The following is a 23,006-nucleotide window of genomic DNA, read 5'->3' as shown; positions in this document are numbered from 1 at the left end:
CAGGATACTACTGTATACATCACCTACTCTAAAATGTAGTTCTGGCATTATTCCCAAGGGTAGTAGTCCCTTACATCCTGAAAATATTTCAAGTATGGTAATTATTCTGCCAACCTAAAATTCCTCTTGTACTTTCAGATAGATATGGGACCTGATTTTCTTACACCAGTTTACAATGGTATAAAACTTCCTTGGACTTCAATGAATCCTAAATTCAACTGATGATTTCCCCCAATGCAACATCATTCTTGGCAATTTATTTATAGCACACAGATCAGTTAGCATGCATACTCACTTAAATCCCTGCTGATTCCATGCTTGTCCATACATTCCATATGCAGGGACTTGCCAACCATTAGGCATATACTGACCAATTTGCTGTGCATTTCCATACCACTGGCCCCACTGGCCATAAGCCTGCGGATATCCAATTTGATTCTGCAAAGAAAGTTGAAATATTGAATACACTACACAGTCACCTATTGCTGTAGAAACTCCTACCTATCAAGCTAGTCTTTCACCAAGAAATTAAAAGGTCTTATATTCTAATACCTCATTTTGAAGGTTATTATAGAATTTAGCTGGGCAACTCCCTCTAACGCTATATATATGAAAAATCACCCCACCTCCTGCACACACACATTTTGCTGATTATTCTCTGGAGTACAGCAGTCTAATATTACAACTAACTCTTCCAGAAAGCACTGCAGGAAAGAGCAAAGTTGAAATTTAGTCAGAAACTTAAAGCTCTTCCCACTCTTTCTTTATCATTGACCAAAGCAGGTTTCCTCAAGTTCCAAACAGTTTAATTTTGATCAAGTATCTTAAAAGGCAGATATCATGGAACCAAGAATTAATTTGGGAGGTCACATGTGCCACGTGACCCTGAAATCCACAACCCACCACCCTGAAACTAATATGTATTTCTAATATGTAGAAATCTGTTAAGAATCTCATTAATAAGATCACACTAATCACCATCTTACAAGTTAGTGTACAAGTTAGCGTAGGTTTGTTCTCTGACCTGCTGGATTGGATTGATCATATCTGGTGTTTCTTTGCCCCAATAGCATTTCACAACATGCCCTTCTATAGTAGTTCCATTGACAGAAACAATTGCATGTGCAGCACTTTCATGAGAATTGAACCTGTTAAGATACAAAAGGAACATCAATATAAACCCACCTTCCATACACCTATAGACAAGACACTTAAAAGGAGACTGTCAGCCTAAAAGTGTGCCTGTACTTTAAGAAGTTTTAAGAGTTTCCAAGTTTGATTACAAAAAAACCCAAAACAATGAAAATAATTGTTGCAGGAGAAACTAGTCTTTGCAAGGGAACTCAAATACTGCAGCATTTATTCGTACAGAAGATTCAGAAAGCAAAACTGACCTATCTAGTTTCACGGTCTCACCCTGAGTAAGGAACAAAAAGTAAGTAGCACACATGATAGGTAACATCTGAAATTGTGTTAAGCTGCATTTTTGAATATCTACAGCGCTGTCAGTGAAAATAAAGAAAGTGCATTTAAAAATAGGATTCTGAATCTGCAAGAATCATATCCAATACGTACAGCTATGAAATTATAAAAAGAAAAGTAGTACATCTTTGTTAACTCAGATCAACATTACCACACAAACAAGATGATACTATAGTTGAAACTGTAGACACTGAAGGATAATCTAAGTCTGTATAGGACAGTTTCCTACTAGAAACATTCTGAGGCCATTTGACACCAGTGCTTAACATATTTGCAAGGGAAAGGTAAAAGTCACATTTTTAAAAGTGAGCAAAAATGTAACCTACCGTATAAAAGAGTACCCTTTGTCTGGGAAGACTCGAATTTCCATTATCTGCCCAAACGGAGAAAAGGTCTGGCGCATTAGCTGTTCTGCAGTGTAGAAAAGGTAGACAATCAAAAATTAGGAAGTACTTCTGATTTTTAGATTGTTTTATGAGGAAACCCCAAAATTTAGAAGATGCCATACCTGTTAGTCCTGAAGTAACACCACCACAATATACAGTGCAGTTGCTTGGGCTGGACTGATTTACAACATCATCATAAGACAGCTGTTTGGTGTTTGCTGTAAAAAAAAAATTTTTTTTTTTACGTTTTCCCATTTACGCAGATGATTTACTTTCCTCCTGTCTTCAGAAGTCTACAAAGAGCAAGGATCCTAGGGCTTTTTTGGGTGATGCCTAAAAGCATACCAATACATTTTCTCCTGTAAATCTTTAATTTTACCATTAGTCTTAGCTTACAAAATATATAGCTATAACATCCTCCCAGGTGCTAGTTTAGAAAGTGAGAGAGATGTAAAGCAAAGAATTGCAAGCATTAAAAGGGACATGAAAAGTCAGTGAGGTTTCCCAACTGAGTCATTTTCGCAAAATAAAGAAACAAAAGTGCACGCCAAAAGGAAAGCTACATTCAAAATACATGATGATCTCAAATAGGAGAGATGTAAATCCCAAATGATGAATGGTATGGATTACTGATGCATAAAATGTTTAAAGGGATGTCATTTAAATTAAGCCCAAAATTCAGGTTTATAAATCTACTTTTAAATACACTTAATGGATATATTTCCTTCCATCAGTTTAAGTCTAAACACACTCCTCCCCAACCCTGTATCTTCATCACAAAAGATGCAACACTGGCAGTGCATGAAAACAAGTTAAATCAAAAACACTACTTTCACTGTCCAAGTTGACTAAATGCAAGACTGAATAAGTGCTGAAAAGTAACTGAAGGGTTTTTAAATACTAATATTGTTAAAATTTAAGGAAATTTGTGTAAAGTTATAATTTAACGTATTTCTTTAAGCAAAACCTTTACTTCTGAATTCTACAGGGCACTGAATTTTTTCATGATAGAAGCGCTAATACTTAGAACTAATACGAGGTTTTATTCGTTCCTTATTTGGGTGGGGGCAAGGTGGACAGAAAGCTAAAAACCTACATTCATATGTACTCTTTGGAGCTGGAGGTTTTCGTGTTGCCCAGTTAGTTCTGATTTGTCTTCCACCAAGCCACTGTCCACCCATCTGCTGAATAGCATTTTCTGCATCCTGTCCATAGGGGAAAAACATTTTTCAAATTCTTTTTGAGCAACACCATGTTAAAAGTGAATCACTGTAGGTCTGTCAGACTCAGATATTGCCAACTTATAACAAATATTGAAATAAAATCTGTGCTTCAAAAAGATGTTTAAAAGACAGGATTCAGGCAGTTATTTTAGGCCAAACTGAATGTATCCCAAGAAGAGTTACGCACTCTTGTATAGCATGTGTTCAGTTGCTCCACTAAGTTGAAAGGCTGTAGGAACATTCCTTCAGCTGAGTCTCTAGCTCTCCCTCATCTGCACTTAGAATAAATCTCTCAGACCTAATATTTTAACCTGGTCTGGCCTAACACCAAGAAAAGTATGTGGTTTGGTTTTTTTAAAACTCCCCCAATCTCCCATTTTCAAAATATACTGAGACCATATAATGGCTTGCCCTACTCATTCTTCCCTCCGAAGTGTATTATTTCTGAGTGAGTGAGTGAGACAGACAGAGATTTGGAGCCATAAAAAGTTTTTAGTACCCTGCCCATAAAGAAGCTGTAAGTAGGAATGTTAGATTATTCTACGTTTAATATTAAACTGGTTAACTCCATTTTCCTCCCTTTATGTTGAATACCTTCCACTCCAGGCCAATCATAAGGCTCTATAAAAACTGACTAATGATGTAATACAAATCCTATAAAGGTAATTCCAAATAGAAGTTGCTCTAGAGATTAGTGCACCAGACCTTTAAGCACTAAAACACTGCCATTCTGTCAGAGCCAAATAACTCAGTCCAAAGTAATCTGTATTTAACATAAGAAGAAAAGTGTAAAATTTTAAGGTACAAATATCAGTCTCAGTGAGTATTCTAGTTTTCATCTCTGTACATAAATACTTTGCACTTACATAGGGATGATGCTTGGAAAGCACCAAGTACTTTATAAACATGAATGAAGCCTTATTAGTATCACATGATAGATGGAGATACTACTACTTACCTATTTACAGAAGGGAACACTGATACAATACCAGATATAAAAGGGACCAAAAATGTACATGTTTTACATAGCTGTTCTCTTTAAAGCAACTACCACGATTTTACAACTCATGCCATCACTTACCCATTTATTGAAGAAGGAAACAAAGCCATATCCTTTAGATTTCCCTGTTGCCATATCTTTAACCACTCGTGCATCTCTAAAAAGCAGAAGCAATAGCCAATTTAGCATTTTTAAAAAAACTTGATAAAATGAGAGTCACACACACAGCTCATTTTCATGTTTCACCTTTATTAAAGTGAACTGTTTAATGCACCAGCAACATATTCAAAACAAATTCCTCCTTTTCTAAACAGAAACATTACTTGTGTTTTGTCATGTAGTAGCAAAATTAAACTTAATTTTGTAAACATGCAAATCAATAGTTTCTCTAACAAACATATTTTACAATAGTTGGTTCCCAGTTCAAAATGCTTTTACATATTGTTAAGACACTAAGCATGGTCAAAGCAGCTGTTCAAATGACTCACTTAAGCCACACAGCTGACTAACATTAGCTGAATGGCTCTCTTTAACCATGCAATTTATAGCTTGCTAATTGCCAACACATTCTACCTACTCATTAAAAATATAAAATAGAAAAAATGAAAAAATAGGAATTAAAAGGCATACGTCGCCTGTTAACTGAATTCTTTAAGTTTCTCAGGTCAATTCGTTACCCCCTTTTTGGACTGTGGGCAGCTGTAAATTTTGAAAAATTGACATTTTCAGAAATGGTTGCATTATTGAAGGAAATAAAACACTAAAGACATTTATGTTTTAAACTATATACTATTATCAAGAATTTAAAACTGCATTCGCAAACAGCAAATCATACAGGATTGATTGGAAACTACAAGATATAAAGGCAAAATTTATAAAAAGTAAGTAAGAAAACTACAACGTTTGTCCACTGTGAACTGTAGCTTGTAGTTAGCCATGGCAATTCTGTCCATTCTTCAGAGACACTCTGCAAAATAACCAGAGGCCTATTATTTGAGATTGAGTAAAAAAAAAAAAAAAAAAAAAAAAAAGGAGAGACCCGGCTACAATAGCTAAACCCCATTTGTGGAAAGTTTGATTTTATTAAATGGTGTTTCTCAGGCAATTCGTGTACAGTTAGCCAAATATCAAGTACACACACACCCCTATCCTGCCCTCCCCAATCCCACAAAAACACAGGCACTTTTGAAAAAAACAAGACAAATAAAACCAGTCAGCAAGTCATGCAGTGTAATGTAAAGTCTTTATAAAATACGGTTTAGATCAGCTAGATGCACAATATTCAGTACTCCAAGACTGGCAGAAAAATCATAATGAGAGTTTTATGATGCCACTTTTAAAACCTTGTAATAGTTGCATTCTGTATTAAAACCTAGTTCTTCTACACATACAGCTATAGAGAATATGTAGATCACGGAAAGACTCAAATTAAGACCACTTCCATACACTACAGAATGAAATGTACCTTAACCCTTCATGAAAAAGTGTTAAACTGCTTGCAATTTTCTGTGTTAAGAAAGTTTGAATAATAAGTTACAAATTGCCTGAGAACAGTCATTTATGTAATCTTAGATCAATTTGCTCTGCACAGCCTAAAAAGGAAATAAAAACTATGCTATACTTACCCTCAACTGAAAACTTTGAAAATAAGACTTGAACAAGTGAAAACATGCATACACCAAACATAAAGGGAGACCACAATAAAGATGTATGTATTTACATTAGAGATTAAGGTGTACAAAGCTACCAAAAATTCTTAAGTGCTAATCATGTGTTGGTTCAATTTTGATTATTTCACAGAAAATCAGGAAAAAAAAATCTCAATCACATTTCCAGGAAATAGTCAATGACTAAGAAGAGTTAAATTTTGTATCATTTTATAAATATGGAGCATTCTTCATACATTTAATTGAGTAACTGTGTGAAATCAAGGTCCACTATTACTATTAACCCTTATTTCTTTAGGACAACAGTTTACAACAAAGAGGGATCTTAAATTCTTTTTTTTTTTTTTTTTTTTTGCATGAACAGTCAGCTTGAGCCAAGATGACCTAAAAGGTTTTTCAGATAGTTTGCCCTACAATTACGTACTGAATACCCCAAAGAGAAAGAATAAGAGGGTCTCTCACACAAGTTATTTGAAACCTGACTTTAAAAAAAAAAAAAAAAAAAAAAAAACCTTTCAGCCCTGAAAAGTCTGGATAATCAGCTCTCTCACTGCAGAGAAAACCACCACTACCAGTATCTCTTTTGGAACAAAGGGAATGATATACAGGAACCCAGTAATCCTGTCGTTTTTCAGACATGTTTTAAGAGTTCTTTTATAATATTACAAACGCCCCTCAGAGGAACTGAAAAAATTAAGGAAGCAAGTTTAAAATAGCCTATGTTTGGAACTAACCCCCCTCTTTACACTCTGAGTATCAGGATATAAACTACAGAGTAAGGCAATGCCTATACTTAAAACACTAGACTGGCACAGCTGCGCTGGCACCGCTGTAGTACTTCAGTGTATAACTAACCAGTGACAGGAGGGATTTTCTTGTTGCTGCAGATAATCCACCTCTCCACTAGGCAGAACCCTAGGCTGTCTACATTGAGGATTAGGTTGGTTTAACTACATCTTTCAGAGGTATGGATTTTTAGTTATGTAGTTATGCCAACATAACTTTTCAGTGTAGACCAGCACTAAGCCAGCTCTCAAAAAAGCCTTGTGCAGTTGACTGCTAGACCAGTATTTTGGGTGGAAAAAGGATTGCAGCTCTGAAAGAAGATCTGCCTAAAACTATCCCTCCTACATTTCAGTGTACCACTTCCTCCTTCCCAGACTCTAATCCTTCTGGACAAGGACAGATAAGTCCTATTTTAGAAGCCATGTGTCATTCAGGAGAGTAGATGTTCAGCTATGTGAAGCACTGAACCTCCTCTGCAAGTAAGTATATCTGCTACCTCTACAGAAAGAAACAGTGATTAAAATAAAAAAAAAAATCTAAAATATAAATTAGTGTTCTCTAAAATGAGACTCTCCTGCAGATCCAGTTTGAAAACCCTATCATAACAAGAAATGAAACTAGGATTTAAGTCCAATACATTGGACTTCATAAGAAAAACTTGTGTAGTGATGCTTTTATTTGAAACAACACTTCAAAGCACTCTTATCTTGGTTACCTCACCATCAAGGAGCAGCAATCCAAGTACAAAGAGTTAGTTACAGGTAAATGAATAGTTTAAAATTGGAGGAACAAACAAAAAAGCTGCTCTTAGCCCTGCTACAAAGCATGTATTTTTATATGCTTTTCAAACTATAAGCACTACAGCTGTATGTTAATACAGCAAATAGTAATGAGTAGGCAGGTAAAGAGCTGTGATCACTACTACTGATCAGCTAAGTCTTTACACATATTGTTCTCTTGTTAACCCATCTCCCCACCTCACTGTAGCTCACTTGTTTCTCCCATCCACCTGTTAAATCTTGTCTTTCACACTCTTTCACACTTTGGGCCAGGGATGTTTGTGTACTATGTTTGTGTAGTGACTAGCACAATGAGGCCCAAACTGGCTGTGGCCTTTAGAAGCTACCACAAGACAAGTGTTAAACAACCACCAAACAGATTATTAAACTAGAAGTACAAACTATTTTATTTAACAGAACTTTCGTATTAAATACCTAGATCATCATCAAAAAGCCAAAATCTGATTGGACCTGAATATGCACATGGAATTTGATTCATATTAAACTATTTTTTAAAGAATAATTACATGTATGATTACATTTAGTGGCAAAAGAAATACAAAACCCAAGTCAGAGAAATTACCCAGTATGACACCCTCCAACTTACATGAGGATTTCTACGGTATAAAAACAAAGCTAGATGTACAGTGAATTTTTCTAAAAAAAGAAAAGAAAAACTGACTGCTGGTGGGTAATTTTATTATGTATCCCTACTTATTACTCAAGTAGAAGAACTCTGAATTCTCTTTATGAGCACAAAAAAAAGTGTGTTGCAGTCATTTCAGCAACTTGACTGGACTTTTACTTACTGTAAACACAAGCTTGCCTCCAGTAAAAGGTAACGTTAATTTATTTGCCCTAAGAAATCACTTACGATATTCTTCCAAATGGTGCAAAAGCTGCTTTTATATCTTCAGTTGTAATTTCTGGACTGAGGTCTCCAACAAAGACATGGAAATGGTCTTATTGGGAAAAAGAGAAAAAATAATTTACAAGTTTGAAGAATGTTCCTGGAAACACAAGCAGCATAGCAACTTTATATTGCATTAACTTCCATATATCTGAGAGCTACATGGGAAACTAAAATCCTTTACCTATCAAAGGTAACATTTGTCATTGCTTCAAATATAGCCATCACTTGGTGACAGTACAACAAAAGCAATAATTTTAAAGGATAATGTTGTGACGTACAGTATTTAACTCAAATTTTGTATTTTTGTAGTTATGTTCATAACCAGTCACTATTTTACCATACAAAGATTGCGACTGTTTACTTAAAAGCCAAAGCTTACTTTGAAATCTTACAAAAGTTACAAAAGTAATGTTAAAATTAAATAAATTTACAGATAGTTCATTAACTATCCAAAACTTTACCAACTAAAGCATTTAGTGGTTTTGTGAGCAATGTAGAATAAAATTTGCTTTAAAAGTCAGATGGATATTGAACCTAGCTACAAAATATTTGATGTCAACCATATTTTGTGAAGAACAAAGAAATACCTTGCATTGCAATAGTTTGATGTTAAAGAATTTGACAGTTTTCTCAAAAGTCAAACAGTTTTGGTTGCCCAGCCATTACATCATGTGAATCCATGTGTATTCAATATAAGTGAATCCATGTACAAGTGAACTAAGACTGAAGGCAACAGATGAAAAGAGTAATCCTTCATTTTATGTCAGAGCCATTAAAAAGAGCACTGGAGAGAAATAAAGATCCCACATCTGAGGATTTTTTCCACTTTGATTACACAATTTTTCATAAAGCATATTTCAATAATTAACACTATACAAACTAACTTGTATTAGAGCAGGTGTGAAACTTACAAATCCACTACAATACTAGTTTGGTTAAACCGCAAATTCTTAAAAGCAGTTTAAGGCTGGCCAAGTACAGAAGCAACACACTGGGTTGCCATGAAGGGGGAATTTCAGAAGCAATTTAAGTACTCCAAATGAGTTTGTATGGAGCAGCACAGACAACAGCCTTGAAGGCAGCTGATTATCTTGCTCTCATAGTGGGTGAAATTCTAGAATAGCAGTCAAACGACTATAATAAGCAGCACCAGAATGGAAGAGTGGACAACAGACCACATTCTGATGCAATGGGGAAAGCAGAGGGAAATCTTGCCACAAACGAAAGAACGAAACAGAACAAAAACCCCCAAAATAGCTTCAGCTGGTTAGTGAATACCCTTGAGAGATTTCATTTTATGTTTAAGAAGATACAATTACCTTGTGAACGCAGTGTGCTGACAACGGTACTACCTGATGACAAAGATTAGATTTGTTCTTAAGTTTATTAACACAAACACATTTAATATCATCTTAGGATAATGATCAAAACATTACTGCAAACATTTGTATGTTGCTTATTGCTTACATTTAAAAACTACTTGTGCAAATAAAAAAAATTACTCAAAAGCATAAAGGGGCACTTACTGCTGGTATCTTTCTTCTGGCTGCTGGGGGTTGTTGCCCAGTTCACTTTGACTTCCTACAAATAATTATTTGCTAAAGTTATATCCAAGTAAATTGGAACTATATTCCGATTTTATTAGCAATTAATTTCTGTACTGCAGGGGGAGAAGGTACACAAGTTTGCAGTGAAAGACATTAGTGGCTGAAGTTTCTTGATTAAATGTTCTATTTCCAGCTACATTAAGCCATTTTACAATGAAGATAACGAACTTATCTTGCTTTATTGCTCTGCTAGTCTGCCTCACCTTCAAGATCAATGGAATTAAAATATTTATTACAATCATTTTGACTTCTTCCCTGCCCCACTTCTGTGCCCAACCCTCCTATGAACCGTCACTATTCAGTTTTTACCACCACAATCATAAAGCTCAAATGAAGTTAAAAGTTCTTCACTTTACAAGATTAAAAAAAAACAGGAGAAGGTGTTTACCTTTTGTGGCTCAGTTCTGCTTGGGGTTTTGTTTTGTTTATTTTAAAGATGTTTCATCCACATCATCGTATATATTATTTCCACTGCAACTCACCCTTTAGACATGACAGCTTACCTTACCCATTATCTTCCGTCCATTCATAGCAGCTAATGCTGCAGCTGCGTGACGATGCTCATAAAACTCCACAAAGCAGTATGGATCATTTCCAGCTGTCTGTTAAAAAAAACACATCTTATTAAACATTATCATCCCCTCAAATTTTACCCAAATTGTAGTTGATGCCCAGTTATATTTATGTCTGCAAGTCTTAGCAATTTAGAGAAAGCTTACTGAAACAGCTTTAAGCCAGTCACAATATTAACTACATATTAGAAAAATATTTTAAAAGTATGCTATGGTAGGCATCTTGGTTTGCATGTTTTGTGCCTCCCCATGCCCTTTTGCTATAACAAAAAACTAGCAACCAACATTTGAGTCCAATTACATCAAATGCTCTATTCCTTTTACAATGTCATACCCATCACTAAAGTTATACTGAAGTTTGCATCAGCAAGTTAAGCTCCTCAGCATCCTTCTTTAAATTTCTTCATTGTACTCATGAAAAGTTAAACGCTTGGGAATTTCTTTAAACTGACATGCTACAAGAAGTGGGAAAAGTTATCCAAGTAAAAGACCCTTACATCCATGATCATTTTGCAGTTTTTGCATGGTCCAATCTGGCTGAACAGCTGGAGGATTAGTGCCTCAGTCACATCTCTTGACAGGTTCCCTACATATCTGTAAGATTAAAAAAGTTTATTTATTTACACATTCCTTTTATTTTCTCCATTCAGCATTATTAAAAACGAAAGCAGGAACTTCTTGCTGAACCAAGCATAATCCCTTAATTTAGCAAAATATTTTACTACGAGTTAGCAAATTCAACAGTTGTTCTGAAAGCTTTTCAGTTTTAATATATGTACATGCAAACTACATTCTAACTTCAGATTATTATGGAAATACTCCAATATTAAGGCGTTCAGATACTACACTGATGAGTACAGTATAAAAACCTAAATAGCATAGATTACATTTTCCCATTCAAACCTAATGCTTACAAGCAATGTTGGATTGATAGCTTTGGAGACTGTTGTCATCAGTTGATCAATGAACAATTAGGCCCAGATGTTGTAAGGAACTCCATATGCATATACTTGTGCCTGGGCACATCTCCATTGACTTCAGTGGAGCTCAATGTGAGCACAGGACTCTCCAAATGAGGAGCTCCTTGCAGGATTGGGCTGCCTCACCAACGTGCTTCAGCTCTGGCATGGATGAAAGCTACAGCCATCCCCACACATATTATCTGCATTATGGTAGAGTCTAGTCCTCAACTGAGACCCATTATGCCAGGTATTGTACAGACATATAGCAAAAATATAGAAGTCCCTGCTCTATAGAGCTAACACTATAAATAAATAAAACAAAGGGTGGAGAAATGGAGTATTATTCCCATTTACAGATATGAGACACACAAAAAGCTGTATCCACACTGTGGAGATAACTCCATAGCACGCAGACAGCCTACGCTGACGGCAGGGATTTTTCCCATCTGCGTAAGACCACCTTCTCCCTGAAGGAACTTAACTAAGTCTACAGAAGTATTCTTCCATCAACATAGCTGCATCTACACATGGGGCATTGTGGGGAGGGTAGGCCTAGCTATGTCATTGAGGACTACACCCAAATGGCCTAGCTATGTCAACCTAACTTTTAAGTGTAGACCAAACCAAAGACTAATGCCCCAATTCAAAAAGGAACTTAAACAGGTGCAGTCCCACGGTTTGTGATGCGTTTATTAGGAAATGAACAGTAGATTACTTTTAAGAGGAGCTGGATTAAATCCCTGTGCAAACCTCAAGTATCTAGTACTGAATCTTACTGTTCTATGATAGTTCTAAAGGCCACAAATTTCTATCATCTGGATAATAATGGAAGACAAATTAGAACTTAAGAATTATTAAAATAATTTCAAATGTATTAAATAAAACCAACCTGCTTTTAATACATACTCAAATTCCATTAGCAGAACCGAAAATGGTTACTAATGTAACAGTTTAACAAGTTTCTCTATCAATTATTTAAAAGGGTATCAGAAAAACACAGGACAGGAAGATACCTCGAGAGGTCTGCTAGTCCACTCCCCTGCACCCAAGGGAGGACTAAGTATTATCTAGACCAGGGGATCTCAACAATTTTTTTGGTAGCCTTGCTAGCTAGCAAGTCTACTAATATGAAAAGTGATATTTGTATGTTTGTTATATCATTTTTCACAGTAGCAGACTTGCTAGCTAGCTAGGAGGCAATGAAAATTGATATTAACAAACAAACATACAAATATAATTGTTCACAGCACATTTACAAAGTCCCGGCAAACTGGGGGACAAATTAAGACCTGGATGGTGAGGTGGGTAGTGAGGCAGCAGGGGCCAGAACGATGGATGGGGGCTGGAGGAGGCATTGGGGGCAGCAGGTCTGGCTGAAGCCCTGCGGCCAGGGACCAGAGCCCACCGACCCATGGCTGGAGCCTGCCGCCCCAGGGCTGAAGCCAGAAGCTCGAGCTCCATCGGCCCCAGGAAGGTGGGAACTCACACCGGCCGCCTGCTCCTCCAGAGTTTCTTACTAAAGAGTGGGGGGCAGGACCCAACCTTTTCTGGTGGCCCCGGGGCAGGGGCCGCTGCTTTCCTCTATCCCCCCCTCCAGCCACCGCCCAGGAGCCTGTGGCCGCAAGAAAAGTCCCTGGTGGCCGCAGGCAGCCATGGTGGTCGCATTTGAGAAGCGCTGATCTAGACTATCCCTGACAGGCATTTGTCTAACCTGCTCTTAAAATTCTCCAATGATGGAGACTCCACAATCTTCCCAGCCAATTCATCGTGCTTAACTATCTTGACAGTAGGGGAGTTATTCCTAATGTCCAACCTAAACCACCCTTGCTGCAATTTAAGCCCATTTTGTCCTATTCTCAGAGGCTAAAGAGAAAAACTTTTCTCCCTCTTCTTTTTAACAACCTCTTATGTACTTTAAAACTGTTCGATTCCCCCTTAGACTTCCCTCTCCAGACTAAACAAACCCAATTTTTTTCAATCTTCCCTCATAGGTCATTTTTTCCTCGACCTTCAATCATTTTTGTTGCTCTTCTCCGGACTCTCTCCAATATGTCCGCATCTTTCCTGACATGCGGCGCCCAGAAATGGATACGACAATCCAGCTGAGGCCTAATCACCGCGGTGTAGTTCAACATAGAGCATAAGATCCATCATTCTGACCCACAAGCACATGAACAACTGCATGAAATACAAAGTATTTGCTTTTTGAGACAGAGGGAATAGATGCAGTATTGTGTTTTAGAACCTGACTTTGGTTTACGTTTGAACAAAAGATGGGAGATGAGCAGTCTACAGCACATGCTAGTTAAACTAGCCGACTAAACCTATTATCAGTTAATTTTTGTCCATATGTGTTTAATAAGGTAATTTTGTATGCTAATTGTTCATTTACTTCAGTCTTCCTTGGATCTTAAACAACTCCATTTGACATCATAATCAAGATGATTATGAAAAACAATCAAAAATGGTAAGATCTGTTCACTCCTTTTTGACAGAAGTCCTGATTTCCATAAAATTTGCTTCACAGCAGCTAGTGCCAACATATTAACACTAAAAAGCCTGGGACTCCATCTTAGTTCTGTGTTTGAGAGGGCCAGTCTAAAACGTTCTTTATAATATTCAACTGTGTCAGTACCAAGTTTCTTTAGAATGTTGCCTTTATGGCATTTTTGCAACCTCAGGAGTTAAAAAGATTCCTATGATAGCTCCTTCCCACAAACTATAAGTTAACGTGGCAAACCTTAGTGTCAGAAAATGCTGCCAAGCACAAAATACACTAAATAAAGCACAGGCAGGCAATACAAGCAGCAAATTTCCTGCTCAATCTGGGTTTTTATACCAACAACCGCCAGCATTGCATCTGAGCACCATAAAATTCAGGTCGTGTTCTAATGATCCGAGGATAAAATGTAAGTTAAGGACAAAGTGACAGCCTCCTATTAAACTTCCTGCTCTTATAGCAAGTTCAAGATGGATTTGTAGCTTTAATTTCTTCATTAGGAATCTTATATTAGAGCTACTTAAGGTAGGGTTTTTTTTACATTTTTCTAGATAAAAGGGCTTATATAATTTATAAACCACAACAGAATAGGAGCTCAGTATACGAGACGTAGAAGGCAGACACTTTGTCCACTCAGCTACCATGCCTTTAATTAACTTCTACTGGAATTTAATGCATTTTGGCCACCTGCAAGCACGAATAAAGAAGTAATACATTAAGAAAAATGGCAACCTTAAGTATGACCCAGGGACTGTATTTTAAAAAGCTACACACCTGGAAGATTTCATCAGGATCAGATTGCAATGTGTGTGTTGATGTTTTGACTAAAGCAAGGATTTCTCTGCATTTTAGTGATAAAGATTTCTCTTATAAATAGTGCAGCTATTATAATGTTTAAAGTGATATTAGGTTGAGTAATTTAAATAAAATTTTTGGTAGAAGAGTCCAGATGTTCAGTAATCAGTTGAGTAACAGCCCCACCCCACATCAAATGTAATCCTGCAACGATAATAGCTAGTGACTTATATAGCATTGCACTTAAATTACTGTACATTAAATAATTCAGTTGAGAATTTACAGCCTTGCACTGCTTTCAAGGCTAGCTTTATTAACAGCATAAAAGTAATAATGTTTCCTAAGAAATGAGCATCTACAAATTGAACACTCAGTAAATAATGTTTCCTTTTCACCTGCATAATTACATAGCAATCTAAGAAGTTTCTAGAATGTTGGATTTAGTTGTATAATCTCTTGGCAGCCACACAAAACTTTATATCAGCTGGAGCTGCAAAAATATGTTCCTGCAGGATCAATATCTGCAACATGAATGAATGGTGCTACAAGTTTTCTGACATCTTAGTGTCAGTGATGTCTAATATCAAAACTCAGTTCTTCGTGCATATATGTCTATAATTTCCAGTTCTTCGTGCATATATGTCTAGAATTCTGTATACATATGCAGAATGTCTTAATGAACATTCAAGAGGCATAACATCAGAAAAGCAAACAATGACTTGCTAAATGGTAGTGATGGTTAATGGAGAAAGCCAAAATGGAAGCTGTAAAACATGCAAGTGTTCTCAGAAATGGGAAGTAGAAGAATAGGTTAAAGATATCAAATTTCCACTTCCCTTACTTTTCATTATAGCTTAACTCCTATAGTTGTGTACCTCTGCTACCTAGTCTCAATGGCTAATAACTTTGCAGATTCTTTGGACTTTATTGGCTAACGAAAGGCATGCAAAGTTCTGGGCTGGTATCAAACATTCCTAAAATATTAAAAGCTCTGGTCAAAGAGTTAACAAGAAGCAAAAGTATGAAAGAGATCATAAATGTAGTGTTCATAAAATGGACTAACTACTATCATATTAATTGGGAAACTATGCTTAAAAATTATGCATGCGTAGTAAATCTAAAAACAGATTTGTTAGAGAAATATTTCATAAGCATTTGAAATAAAAAATTCCCAAATTCTATTTTTTAAAAAAACTTGTACTATACCAAGCTAATCAATATAAGACAGTAGAATGGGTGGTTTTCCATAGCTGCTGCTTCAGTAGACCAACAGAGAAAAACTACACTATTCTAAAGTGGACATGTCAATGTTCCTAGAAGTGGACTGATGTTTTTTTCATATTTATTACTGAAGTCAAATATGCTACATGAATTCTCTAACATGTTAACAGGGTGGTTTAGTTTAAGATTTGGGGGAGCAGCAAAGGTGTAATCATAAAAAAGGTAGCTCTGAAGACAGACAGTATTGCTTGGTGACAGTAAACTAACATCCTACTAACTGTTCAGCAGTTGTCAGTAGTGACAAGTTTAAAAAAAAAACTAACTTACTACCAGTGTTACATTTGTATGCATGTCAAATTCACAACAAGACACAAAATGGCAGTACTTTAAAATATGTGAAGTGTATTACTGGGGGATGTGATGGCTTTATAGAAATAAATTACCACCACCTTATGTGGAGTGATTGCTGGCAAAATAAGTTGCTAGATTGCATTTACATTGAATAACCCTCACAAATGCACTAGAGAATTCATAATTTATTGGGCATCAAGTTAAGTATGAATAACTAGTGAAATGTAAAATGGATCTTAACAATGCTGTGTGCCTGCAAACTGAAATCAGCATCTCTGGTTTGAAAAGGACACTATGCTTTCCTGCAGTGATTCACCCTGACTGAGAACCCCTGCTTTATTGGCATTGCACATGTATACTGGAGTGTAGATTAGGCTCACTTGCTACATTATAACTCTTCATTGTGTTAATATTTAGATTAACAGTCATTACCCATTGATATTTCTACACTCCACCATCATTTCTACAGGCTTTTTTCACAGGGAGACAAAGCTACAGTAAAACTACTGTGGAGAGGCAATGACAGATTAAATACATTAAGGGTCCAGTCCTGCACTCCTAAGTGTAACTCAACTGAAGTCAGAAATAAGCATGTACATGCAACAATTGCAGGAGTAGGCACTAATATTAATGATTCTTCTGAGCTGGATTAGCTAACAGTTCCATCAGAGGAGGGAAAGTCTCTCCAGATATGGGAATACTATGGATTGTCATACCCTCCTAACTATACTCTTCATTAATTAACTGGTACTTATTTCCTCAGGGTAGGCTTCAGCTGCTTCTGTGAAGTTCTGCAAGTGACCCTAAAACTTGAATGCTCAAACATTTATTTAAACAAAAGCAGTGGTTATATAGCTTACTATGTAAACATAAATAGGCTACTCAGTGATTGAGTTACTTAAACAATATAGCTATCAATCCAGCTCAGCTGAGCTTCAAAATATCAAGGCTTTAACAACCTCATATCAAAACATTAGAATTACATGAATATCTTTGGTTTCAGAGTAGCAGCCGTGTTAGTCTGTATTCGCAAAAAGAAAAGGAGTACTTGTGGCACCTTAGAGACTAACAAATTTATTAGAGCATAAGCTTTCGTGAGCTACAGCTCACTTCATCGGAGTGAGCTGTAGCTCACGAAAGCTTATGCTCTAATAAATTTGTTAGTCTCTAAGGTGCCACAAGTACTCCTTTTCTTTTTATGAATATCTTTATAAAGAAAAGGCTGTTTAAAAACAACCTATGTTCTCCAAAAAGAGCTACTAAAACAACTATCCTAAGAAAACCAGAAAGATAAAGTTTAGAAGTTGGCAAACACCCAAGGACATGAGTGTTCAATCACACTGTCTTGCTACAGTTGGATAGAACACTAACTTAATCCTTCTATGGATGAAGGTTTTAGTAAAACTGTACACAAAAATCCTAATACTATCAGCTATTCCAAATAAACTCCAGACTCATATGTTGGAAAGTGGCCTTATAGTCAAAATCTTGAGCATATGAATATTGCAGACTGAAATTTAAAATTAATGATACAATATTCCAGATGATCTAACTGCAACTCCCCTGAAACTGACTCAAAAAATTAATATTCTCAGAATATTGCTCAATAGCTATTTTTTGCAGGTCAGAAACACATTCAGGCTTTTGCAATAAGCTGCATGTATTGAGTGCAGATAATTCATTCTTTAAAGCAGAAGCAGTACACTTGAAGTAACTGGTGAGACCATTCATCATGGCTCCATATGAAAAAAATCAATTAGTGGAAAAATAAGGACAACAACAATAGGAAGTTAAAACATGAGTATGGGGCTGAGAATGTTCTGAAAACAGATAGGTCACATGTTTCAAGCAGTTGAAATGGATAAACTGAAAAGATAATGGGACCTTAGTATTTTTTAATAGCGTGTTTACTTTATCACTTAGGAAAACGAACTAGAAAAGTTGGCACAGGTCACAAGAGTCCTGTTTTCCTGAGCAGCAAGTCAGCCAAGACATTTATCATGCCAATGGGACATGTGCAAAGCATCATTCAAGGGCAAATGCAGGAACTTTACCCTCACTTTTGGAAAGTTTCATCCCCTCCTTTTGATTCCCCTTCACACAACTCCTACCTAAACATCAATACGCCTAAAGGTAAGACATAATAGATGGTGGCAGCAGCCTAAATGGGAGAACAAGTTAACAGAACAGCAAAGCTAGAGATCAGTGAAATCATGAAGTCTAAGCATTAAAAATCACTCCAGATAAAAATCTGTCAGGAAGAGGAAGGGAGGAAGAAATGTAGACAAGAGTTATACCTCCAGCTCTCCCATGTATTTCAAATGGAGCCAGTTGTGTAAACCGTTGATTGCTTTGAAAAAGCTATCAGATTTTCAAAGCAGTGTGTTAATGACGCCCATGTTATGAGCAAAATTCCTCATAATTTACAACCACCCCCCATCTCAGTTTATTTTAACAGTACATTGTACTATTATAGCAAATACCTCTGAATTTATACAGATTTACCCCTCCTGTACATTTCCTGAACAGCTTTACTGTCAGTCTTCATGAAATGGAATCTACTGCAAAGTTGGGTTGTTGTTGTTTTAAACTATACAGGCATTTGATTACTGTTTTGGGGTTTTCACTCAATGAGAAGTCAGGATTATTTTAAATCCATTTAAAAGGTCAGGTTTGCAAATTGGGTAATACAACTGTGCAGATACAAGCAGACACAAATTAAGTCAGGTTTCAGAGTAGCAGCCGTGTTAGTCTGTATTCACAAAAAGAAAAGGAGGACTTGGAGCACCTTAGAGACTAACAAATTTATTTGAGCGTAAGCTTTCGTGAGCTACAGCTCACTTCATTGGAAGCAGACGTTCTTGTTAACTGCTGGAAATGGCCCACCTTGATCATCACCACAAAAGGTTTTCCTCCTTCCCTCCCCCCCTTCCTGCTGGTGATGGCTCATCTTAAGTGATCACTCTCCTTCCAGTGTGTATGATAAACCCATTGTTTCATGTTCTCTGTGTGTGTGTATATAAATCTCTCCTCTGTTTTTTCCACCAAATGCATCCGATGAAGTGAGCTGCAGCTCACGAAAGCTTATGCTCTAATAAATTTGTTAGTCTCCAAGGTGCCACAAGTCCTCCTTTTCTTTTTACAAATTAAGTCATATGCTCAGGAAACGGTCCACACACACACACACACACACACACAAGCCTTTCAGAGAGAGAAGGAGAAAGAAAGAAAGAAAGAAAAGAGAGAAAAATAAAGATGACAGAAGAACCCTGGCTAGGAAAGAACAAAGACTTAAGAACAGGAAGGGGGAAAAATAGAAAAGCAAAAAAAAAAAAAAAAAAAATCAGATAATCAATGGAGGGAGGGCACTGTGCAGTTTGGGTCAATTCCTCAACCCCTACCTCCGCCCCCCCCCCCCCAGCTCCCTCTGAGGAAGTGGGGAATGAGGGACCCACTGAGCCTAGGAAAAAACACCCATCAGCCCCTCTCCCCACAGAGCCGCCCCAGCAGCCCCCCTCCCCCCCAGAGGAAGCAGCCCCCCCCCGGCTCCCGCAGCCCCCCTCCCCCCAGAGGAAGCAGCCCCCCCCCCGGCTCCCGCAGCCCCCCTCCCCCCAGAGGAAGCAGCCCCCCCCGGCTCCCGCAGCCCCCCTCCCCCCAGAGGAAGCAGCCCCCCCCGAGCTGCCTGAGGCGGCGGAGATGGAGTTGCCCTCGCCAGTGACCGGTGGCGATGGGGGAGAAGCAGTCGCAGTCCCAGCTCCCCCGCCCCCGGCCCGGCGTGAGGGACCCGGCCCCCCCCGCGCAGCCGAACAATAGGCGTGATCGCCCCCTCCCCACTCACAGGGTCTTGGGCATTTCGTCCTCCATGGCTCCACCGCTGCCCCTCCCACCGGGGTCTCCTGCCGCGCCGGCCGGCCGCGGCCCAGTCAGCGCCTGGGGAGCCCGAGCGCCGCCGGCCCCGCGAAGCCCACAAGGCGGACAATAAGCCCCGATGCGCCTCTCAAAATGGCGGCGGCGGGGGAAGGGGTCCGGCGAGGCCGGCTCGGGGGGGGGGGGGGGGAGAGCAGCAGCGCATGCGCAGGAGATAGCCGGGCGACAAGCGCACGCGCATTCGTAACCTCTGAGGCCCGTTTCCTCCGCCGGCTCGGGCATGGCATGCCGCATGCGCGCTACAGCATGCGCTAGCCCTCTCCTTCCGCCGGTTTCTTTTCTCTCCGCCTTTCCTCAGCGCATGCGCGCTACCGTGCGGTGGCGGTTCCTTTCTTTCCAGTCGCCTGAATGTTACCGCGATCTCCGGCGGTGCGCTGCTATGGTTGGCTCCTCTGTTGCTATAATTAAACAGGGGGAGGGCGTAAAAAAGGGGTCCCTGCGCCGCCCGGGAATCGAACCCGGGTCGCAAGAATGGGAATCTTGCATGATACCACTACACCAGCGGCGCGGATGAGAAATTCAATTGGCTGCTGCACCGATCAGCTTTGCAACCGAATTCCGTGGTCCCTACTAATGGCATCCATATAGATCTAACTCTCCACATGGAATAAATATGCTCAAATAAATTTGTTAGTCTCTAAGGTGCCACAAGTCCTTTTCTTTGTATAGATCTGTGTGCATGTAATACAGGCACAAACAAGGTGCCTGTATTTGCATAGGTGTGTTCACATGCCTTAAACACTAATAAACAGTGCCTATATGCAAATTAATCATACAGTATTAAGTATAATATACACATGAATTGCCTATAAATATAGTTATGTACAGTGTGAACATGCATTAGAGCAGCTATTTACGTAGCAAATGTTCCTATATGCAAATGCAGAATTATATATATACACATTGTGTAGAATTGTGCAGAAAAGACACAGACATTAAAGCTGGGCATGTGTGTACAAATGCATAACTGGCATTGCATATTCACATATATGCAACTGTATATTCACAAGCAAACAGATTATACTAAATTCCATACAATATTCACATGTATAGAATTATAATTACAAAAACCATCTATTGCAGATATTTATGTATAGAAATAAACATGCAAATGATAGAATATTACATATTAAAATGTAAATGCACATCTTATTTCATTATATTTTCAAAGGCACATGTAAGATATAATGAAAATGTAGAAGTACATCTACAAATGCATTGTATAATATATTCCTATTTATTAATAAAGTATTATTTGCCTGTGTATGTAGAAATATATCTGTTAACATTGTGTATATATATATACACACACACACAGAGAGAGAGCCCTAATCCTGGAAAGATACACACATTGGCTTAACATTATTTACTGCCTATAATGTTAAACAAGTGTGTACATCTTTGCAGGATTGGGGCCTGTATAGGTATGAAAATATGAAGATTATATGCGTATAGACACTGGAAAATTTCAAAGATTATATTTAATATGTATAACATTTAGGCAGATATTTTGAATATATTTATTTGATTTCATCCTGTTCTTTCTACAGGACATGTAGGCCCAGATCCACAAGGCTGTTAACTTGTGGACCTTACTGCCATGGCATCTGGGTGCTTCACCCAATTTAAAAACATGCACCGTATACGCCAACTATGCAAGATACAAATATACATAAACATATATGCATATATAAATGCAAATATATCAAACAAAAATAACACATATAGTTAAGACAACAGTTCTTCAGAGTTTGGCACTCAACCCAATTAGGTTCCATGTGGAAAACTAGCAGGCTGTTTATAGGGAGGGTTGGAGAGAAAGATGGAATTCACTACACCACCTATACAGGTTTTTGGACCTCAATAGCCACATAATCATGAATCCTGCATTATCTCCCCTACCTTTCCTCCGCTACATCAACCCTTGGCCAGAGCTTCAGTTTGTGTAAATTATGGGAATACTCCAGCTGTGAATCTGGCTCTGATGCTTATTTTTTGTGCATCTGAAGAAGTGGGTTTCTTACCCATGAAAACTTATGCCCAAATAAATCTGTTAGTCTTTAAGGTGCCACTGGACTCCTCATTGTTTTTGTGACAGGAACACCTGCCCACCTGGGAAACAGTCAAACACCCACCTATTTCACACCGCAGATGAGGGGGAAAAAAACACTTTAGTTCCCTTCCAGCAAAAGGCTGGAATTCAAGTCACCAACAGGCACAAAGGCTAGGCACGGTGAGGATCACTGAACAGAGTTATACCCATCCAAGTGGGGCAAACACACTGCAGCCCAGCTGACCAGACAGCAAGTGAGAAAATTCGGGACAGAGGGTGGGGGGTAATTGGTGCCTCTATAAGACAAAACCCTGGATATTGGGACTGTCCCTATAAAATCAGGACATCTGGTCACTGGGTGTTTTCTCTGAGTGCCCTGTCCCCCATGGGACATTTAAGGGCTCCCCCCACCCCCCACTCATCCATTCCCTAGATCCTGCTGTCTCCCCAGCTCTCTTGCCTCGGCCCATAGGAAATCCTCCCTCCCCCCCCTCCCAGCATCTCCCCCAGAGCAGCCCCTCCGCCCCTTAGTGCCCACGAGAGCCCCCTTCCTCCAACCCCCCCAGCATCTCCCGCAGGGCAGCCCCCCCACCCCTTAGTGCCCAAGGGAACCCCCCTCCTTCCAACACCCCCCCAGCATCTCCCCAGGGCACCCTGTGCCCCTTAGTGCCCAAGGGAGCCCCCCTCCCTCCAACCCCCCCCCAGCATCTCCCCCAGGGAGCCCCCACTCCCTCCAACCCCCCCAGCATCTCCCCCAGGGAGCCCCCCTCCTTCCAACCCCC

General features: G+C 38.7%; 2 protein-coding genes and 1 non-coding gene across 10 annotated transcripts in view; all 3 read right to left on the bottom strand.

Moving 5' to 3' along the window:
- Nucleotides 1-430, bottom strand: part of C26H2orf42 (chromosome 26 C2orf42 homolog) — a 33,104-nt gene extending 32,674 nt beyond the window's left edge. Inside the window, exon 1 of the mRNA XM_043503149.1 lies at nt 296-430. The gene's annotated coding sequence lies outside the window, so the exon portion shown is untranslated. The remainder of the gene's footprint in view (nt 1-295) is intronic.
- TIA1 (TIA1 cytotoxic granule associated RNA binding protein) overlaps nt 1-20,408 on the bottom strand; it is a 41,122-nt gene extending 20,714 nt beyond the window's left edge. For 2 of the 8 annotated variants that reach the window (XR_006277171.1, XR_006277172.1), the window contains exons 1-12: nt 20,083-20,306; nt 10,913-11,009; nt 10,347-10,445; nt 9,763-9,817; nt 9,556-9,588; nt 8,198-8,285; nt 4,173-4,248; nt 2,965-3,073; nt 1,991-2,086; nt 1,809-1,893; nt 1,025-1,148; nt 296-438 (exon numbers count right to left, since the gene is read on the bottom strand). Coding sequence is in view for 5 of the 8 variants with exons in the window: in XM_038384677.2 (XP_038240605.2) it covers nt 296-438; nt 1,025-1,148; nt 1,809-1,893; nt 1,991-2,086; nt 2,965-3,073; nt 4,173-4,248; nt 8,198-8,285; nt 9,556-9,588; nt 9,763-9,817; nt 10,347-10,445; nt 10,913-11,009; nt 20,083-20,405 (1,328 nt within the window). In the remaining 3 variants the exon portion in view is untranslated. Of the gene's footprint in view, nt 1-295; nt 439-1,024; nt 1,149-1,808; nt 1,894-1,990; nt 2,087-2,964; nt 3,074-4,172; nt 6,990-8,197; nt 8,286-9,555; nt 9,589-9,762; nt 9,818-10,346; nt 10,446-10,912; nt 11,010-12,221; nt 12,235-20,082 lie in introns of those variants that run through there. The other 6 variants (XM_038384677.2, XM_043503150.1, XR_005290298.2 and 3 more) reach the window with 6 other exon arrangements.
- Nucleotides 20,409-20,608: 200 nt separating this feature from the next.
- On the bottom strand, nt 20,609-20,679 carry TRNAG-CCC. The gene has a single exon. It is a non-coding gene; the product is annotated as a tRNA-Gly (tRNA).
- Between the last annotated feature and the right edge of the window lie 2,327 nt (nt 20,680-23,006).

The sequence above is a fragment of the Dermochelys coriacea genome, chromosome 26 (assembly GCF_009764565.3).
Source record: "Dermochelys coriacea isolate rDerCor1 chromosome 26, rDerCor1.pri.v4, whole genome shotgun sequence".
NCBI lineage: Eukaryota > Metazoa > Chordata > Testudines > Dermochelyidae > Dermochelys > Dermochelys coriacea.
The sequence above is the reverse complement of the archived record's forward strand: the minus strand, read 5'-3'. Positions and strand labels throughout refer to the sequence as shown.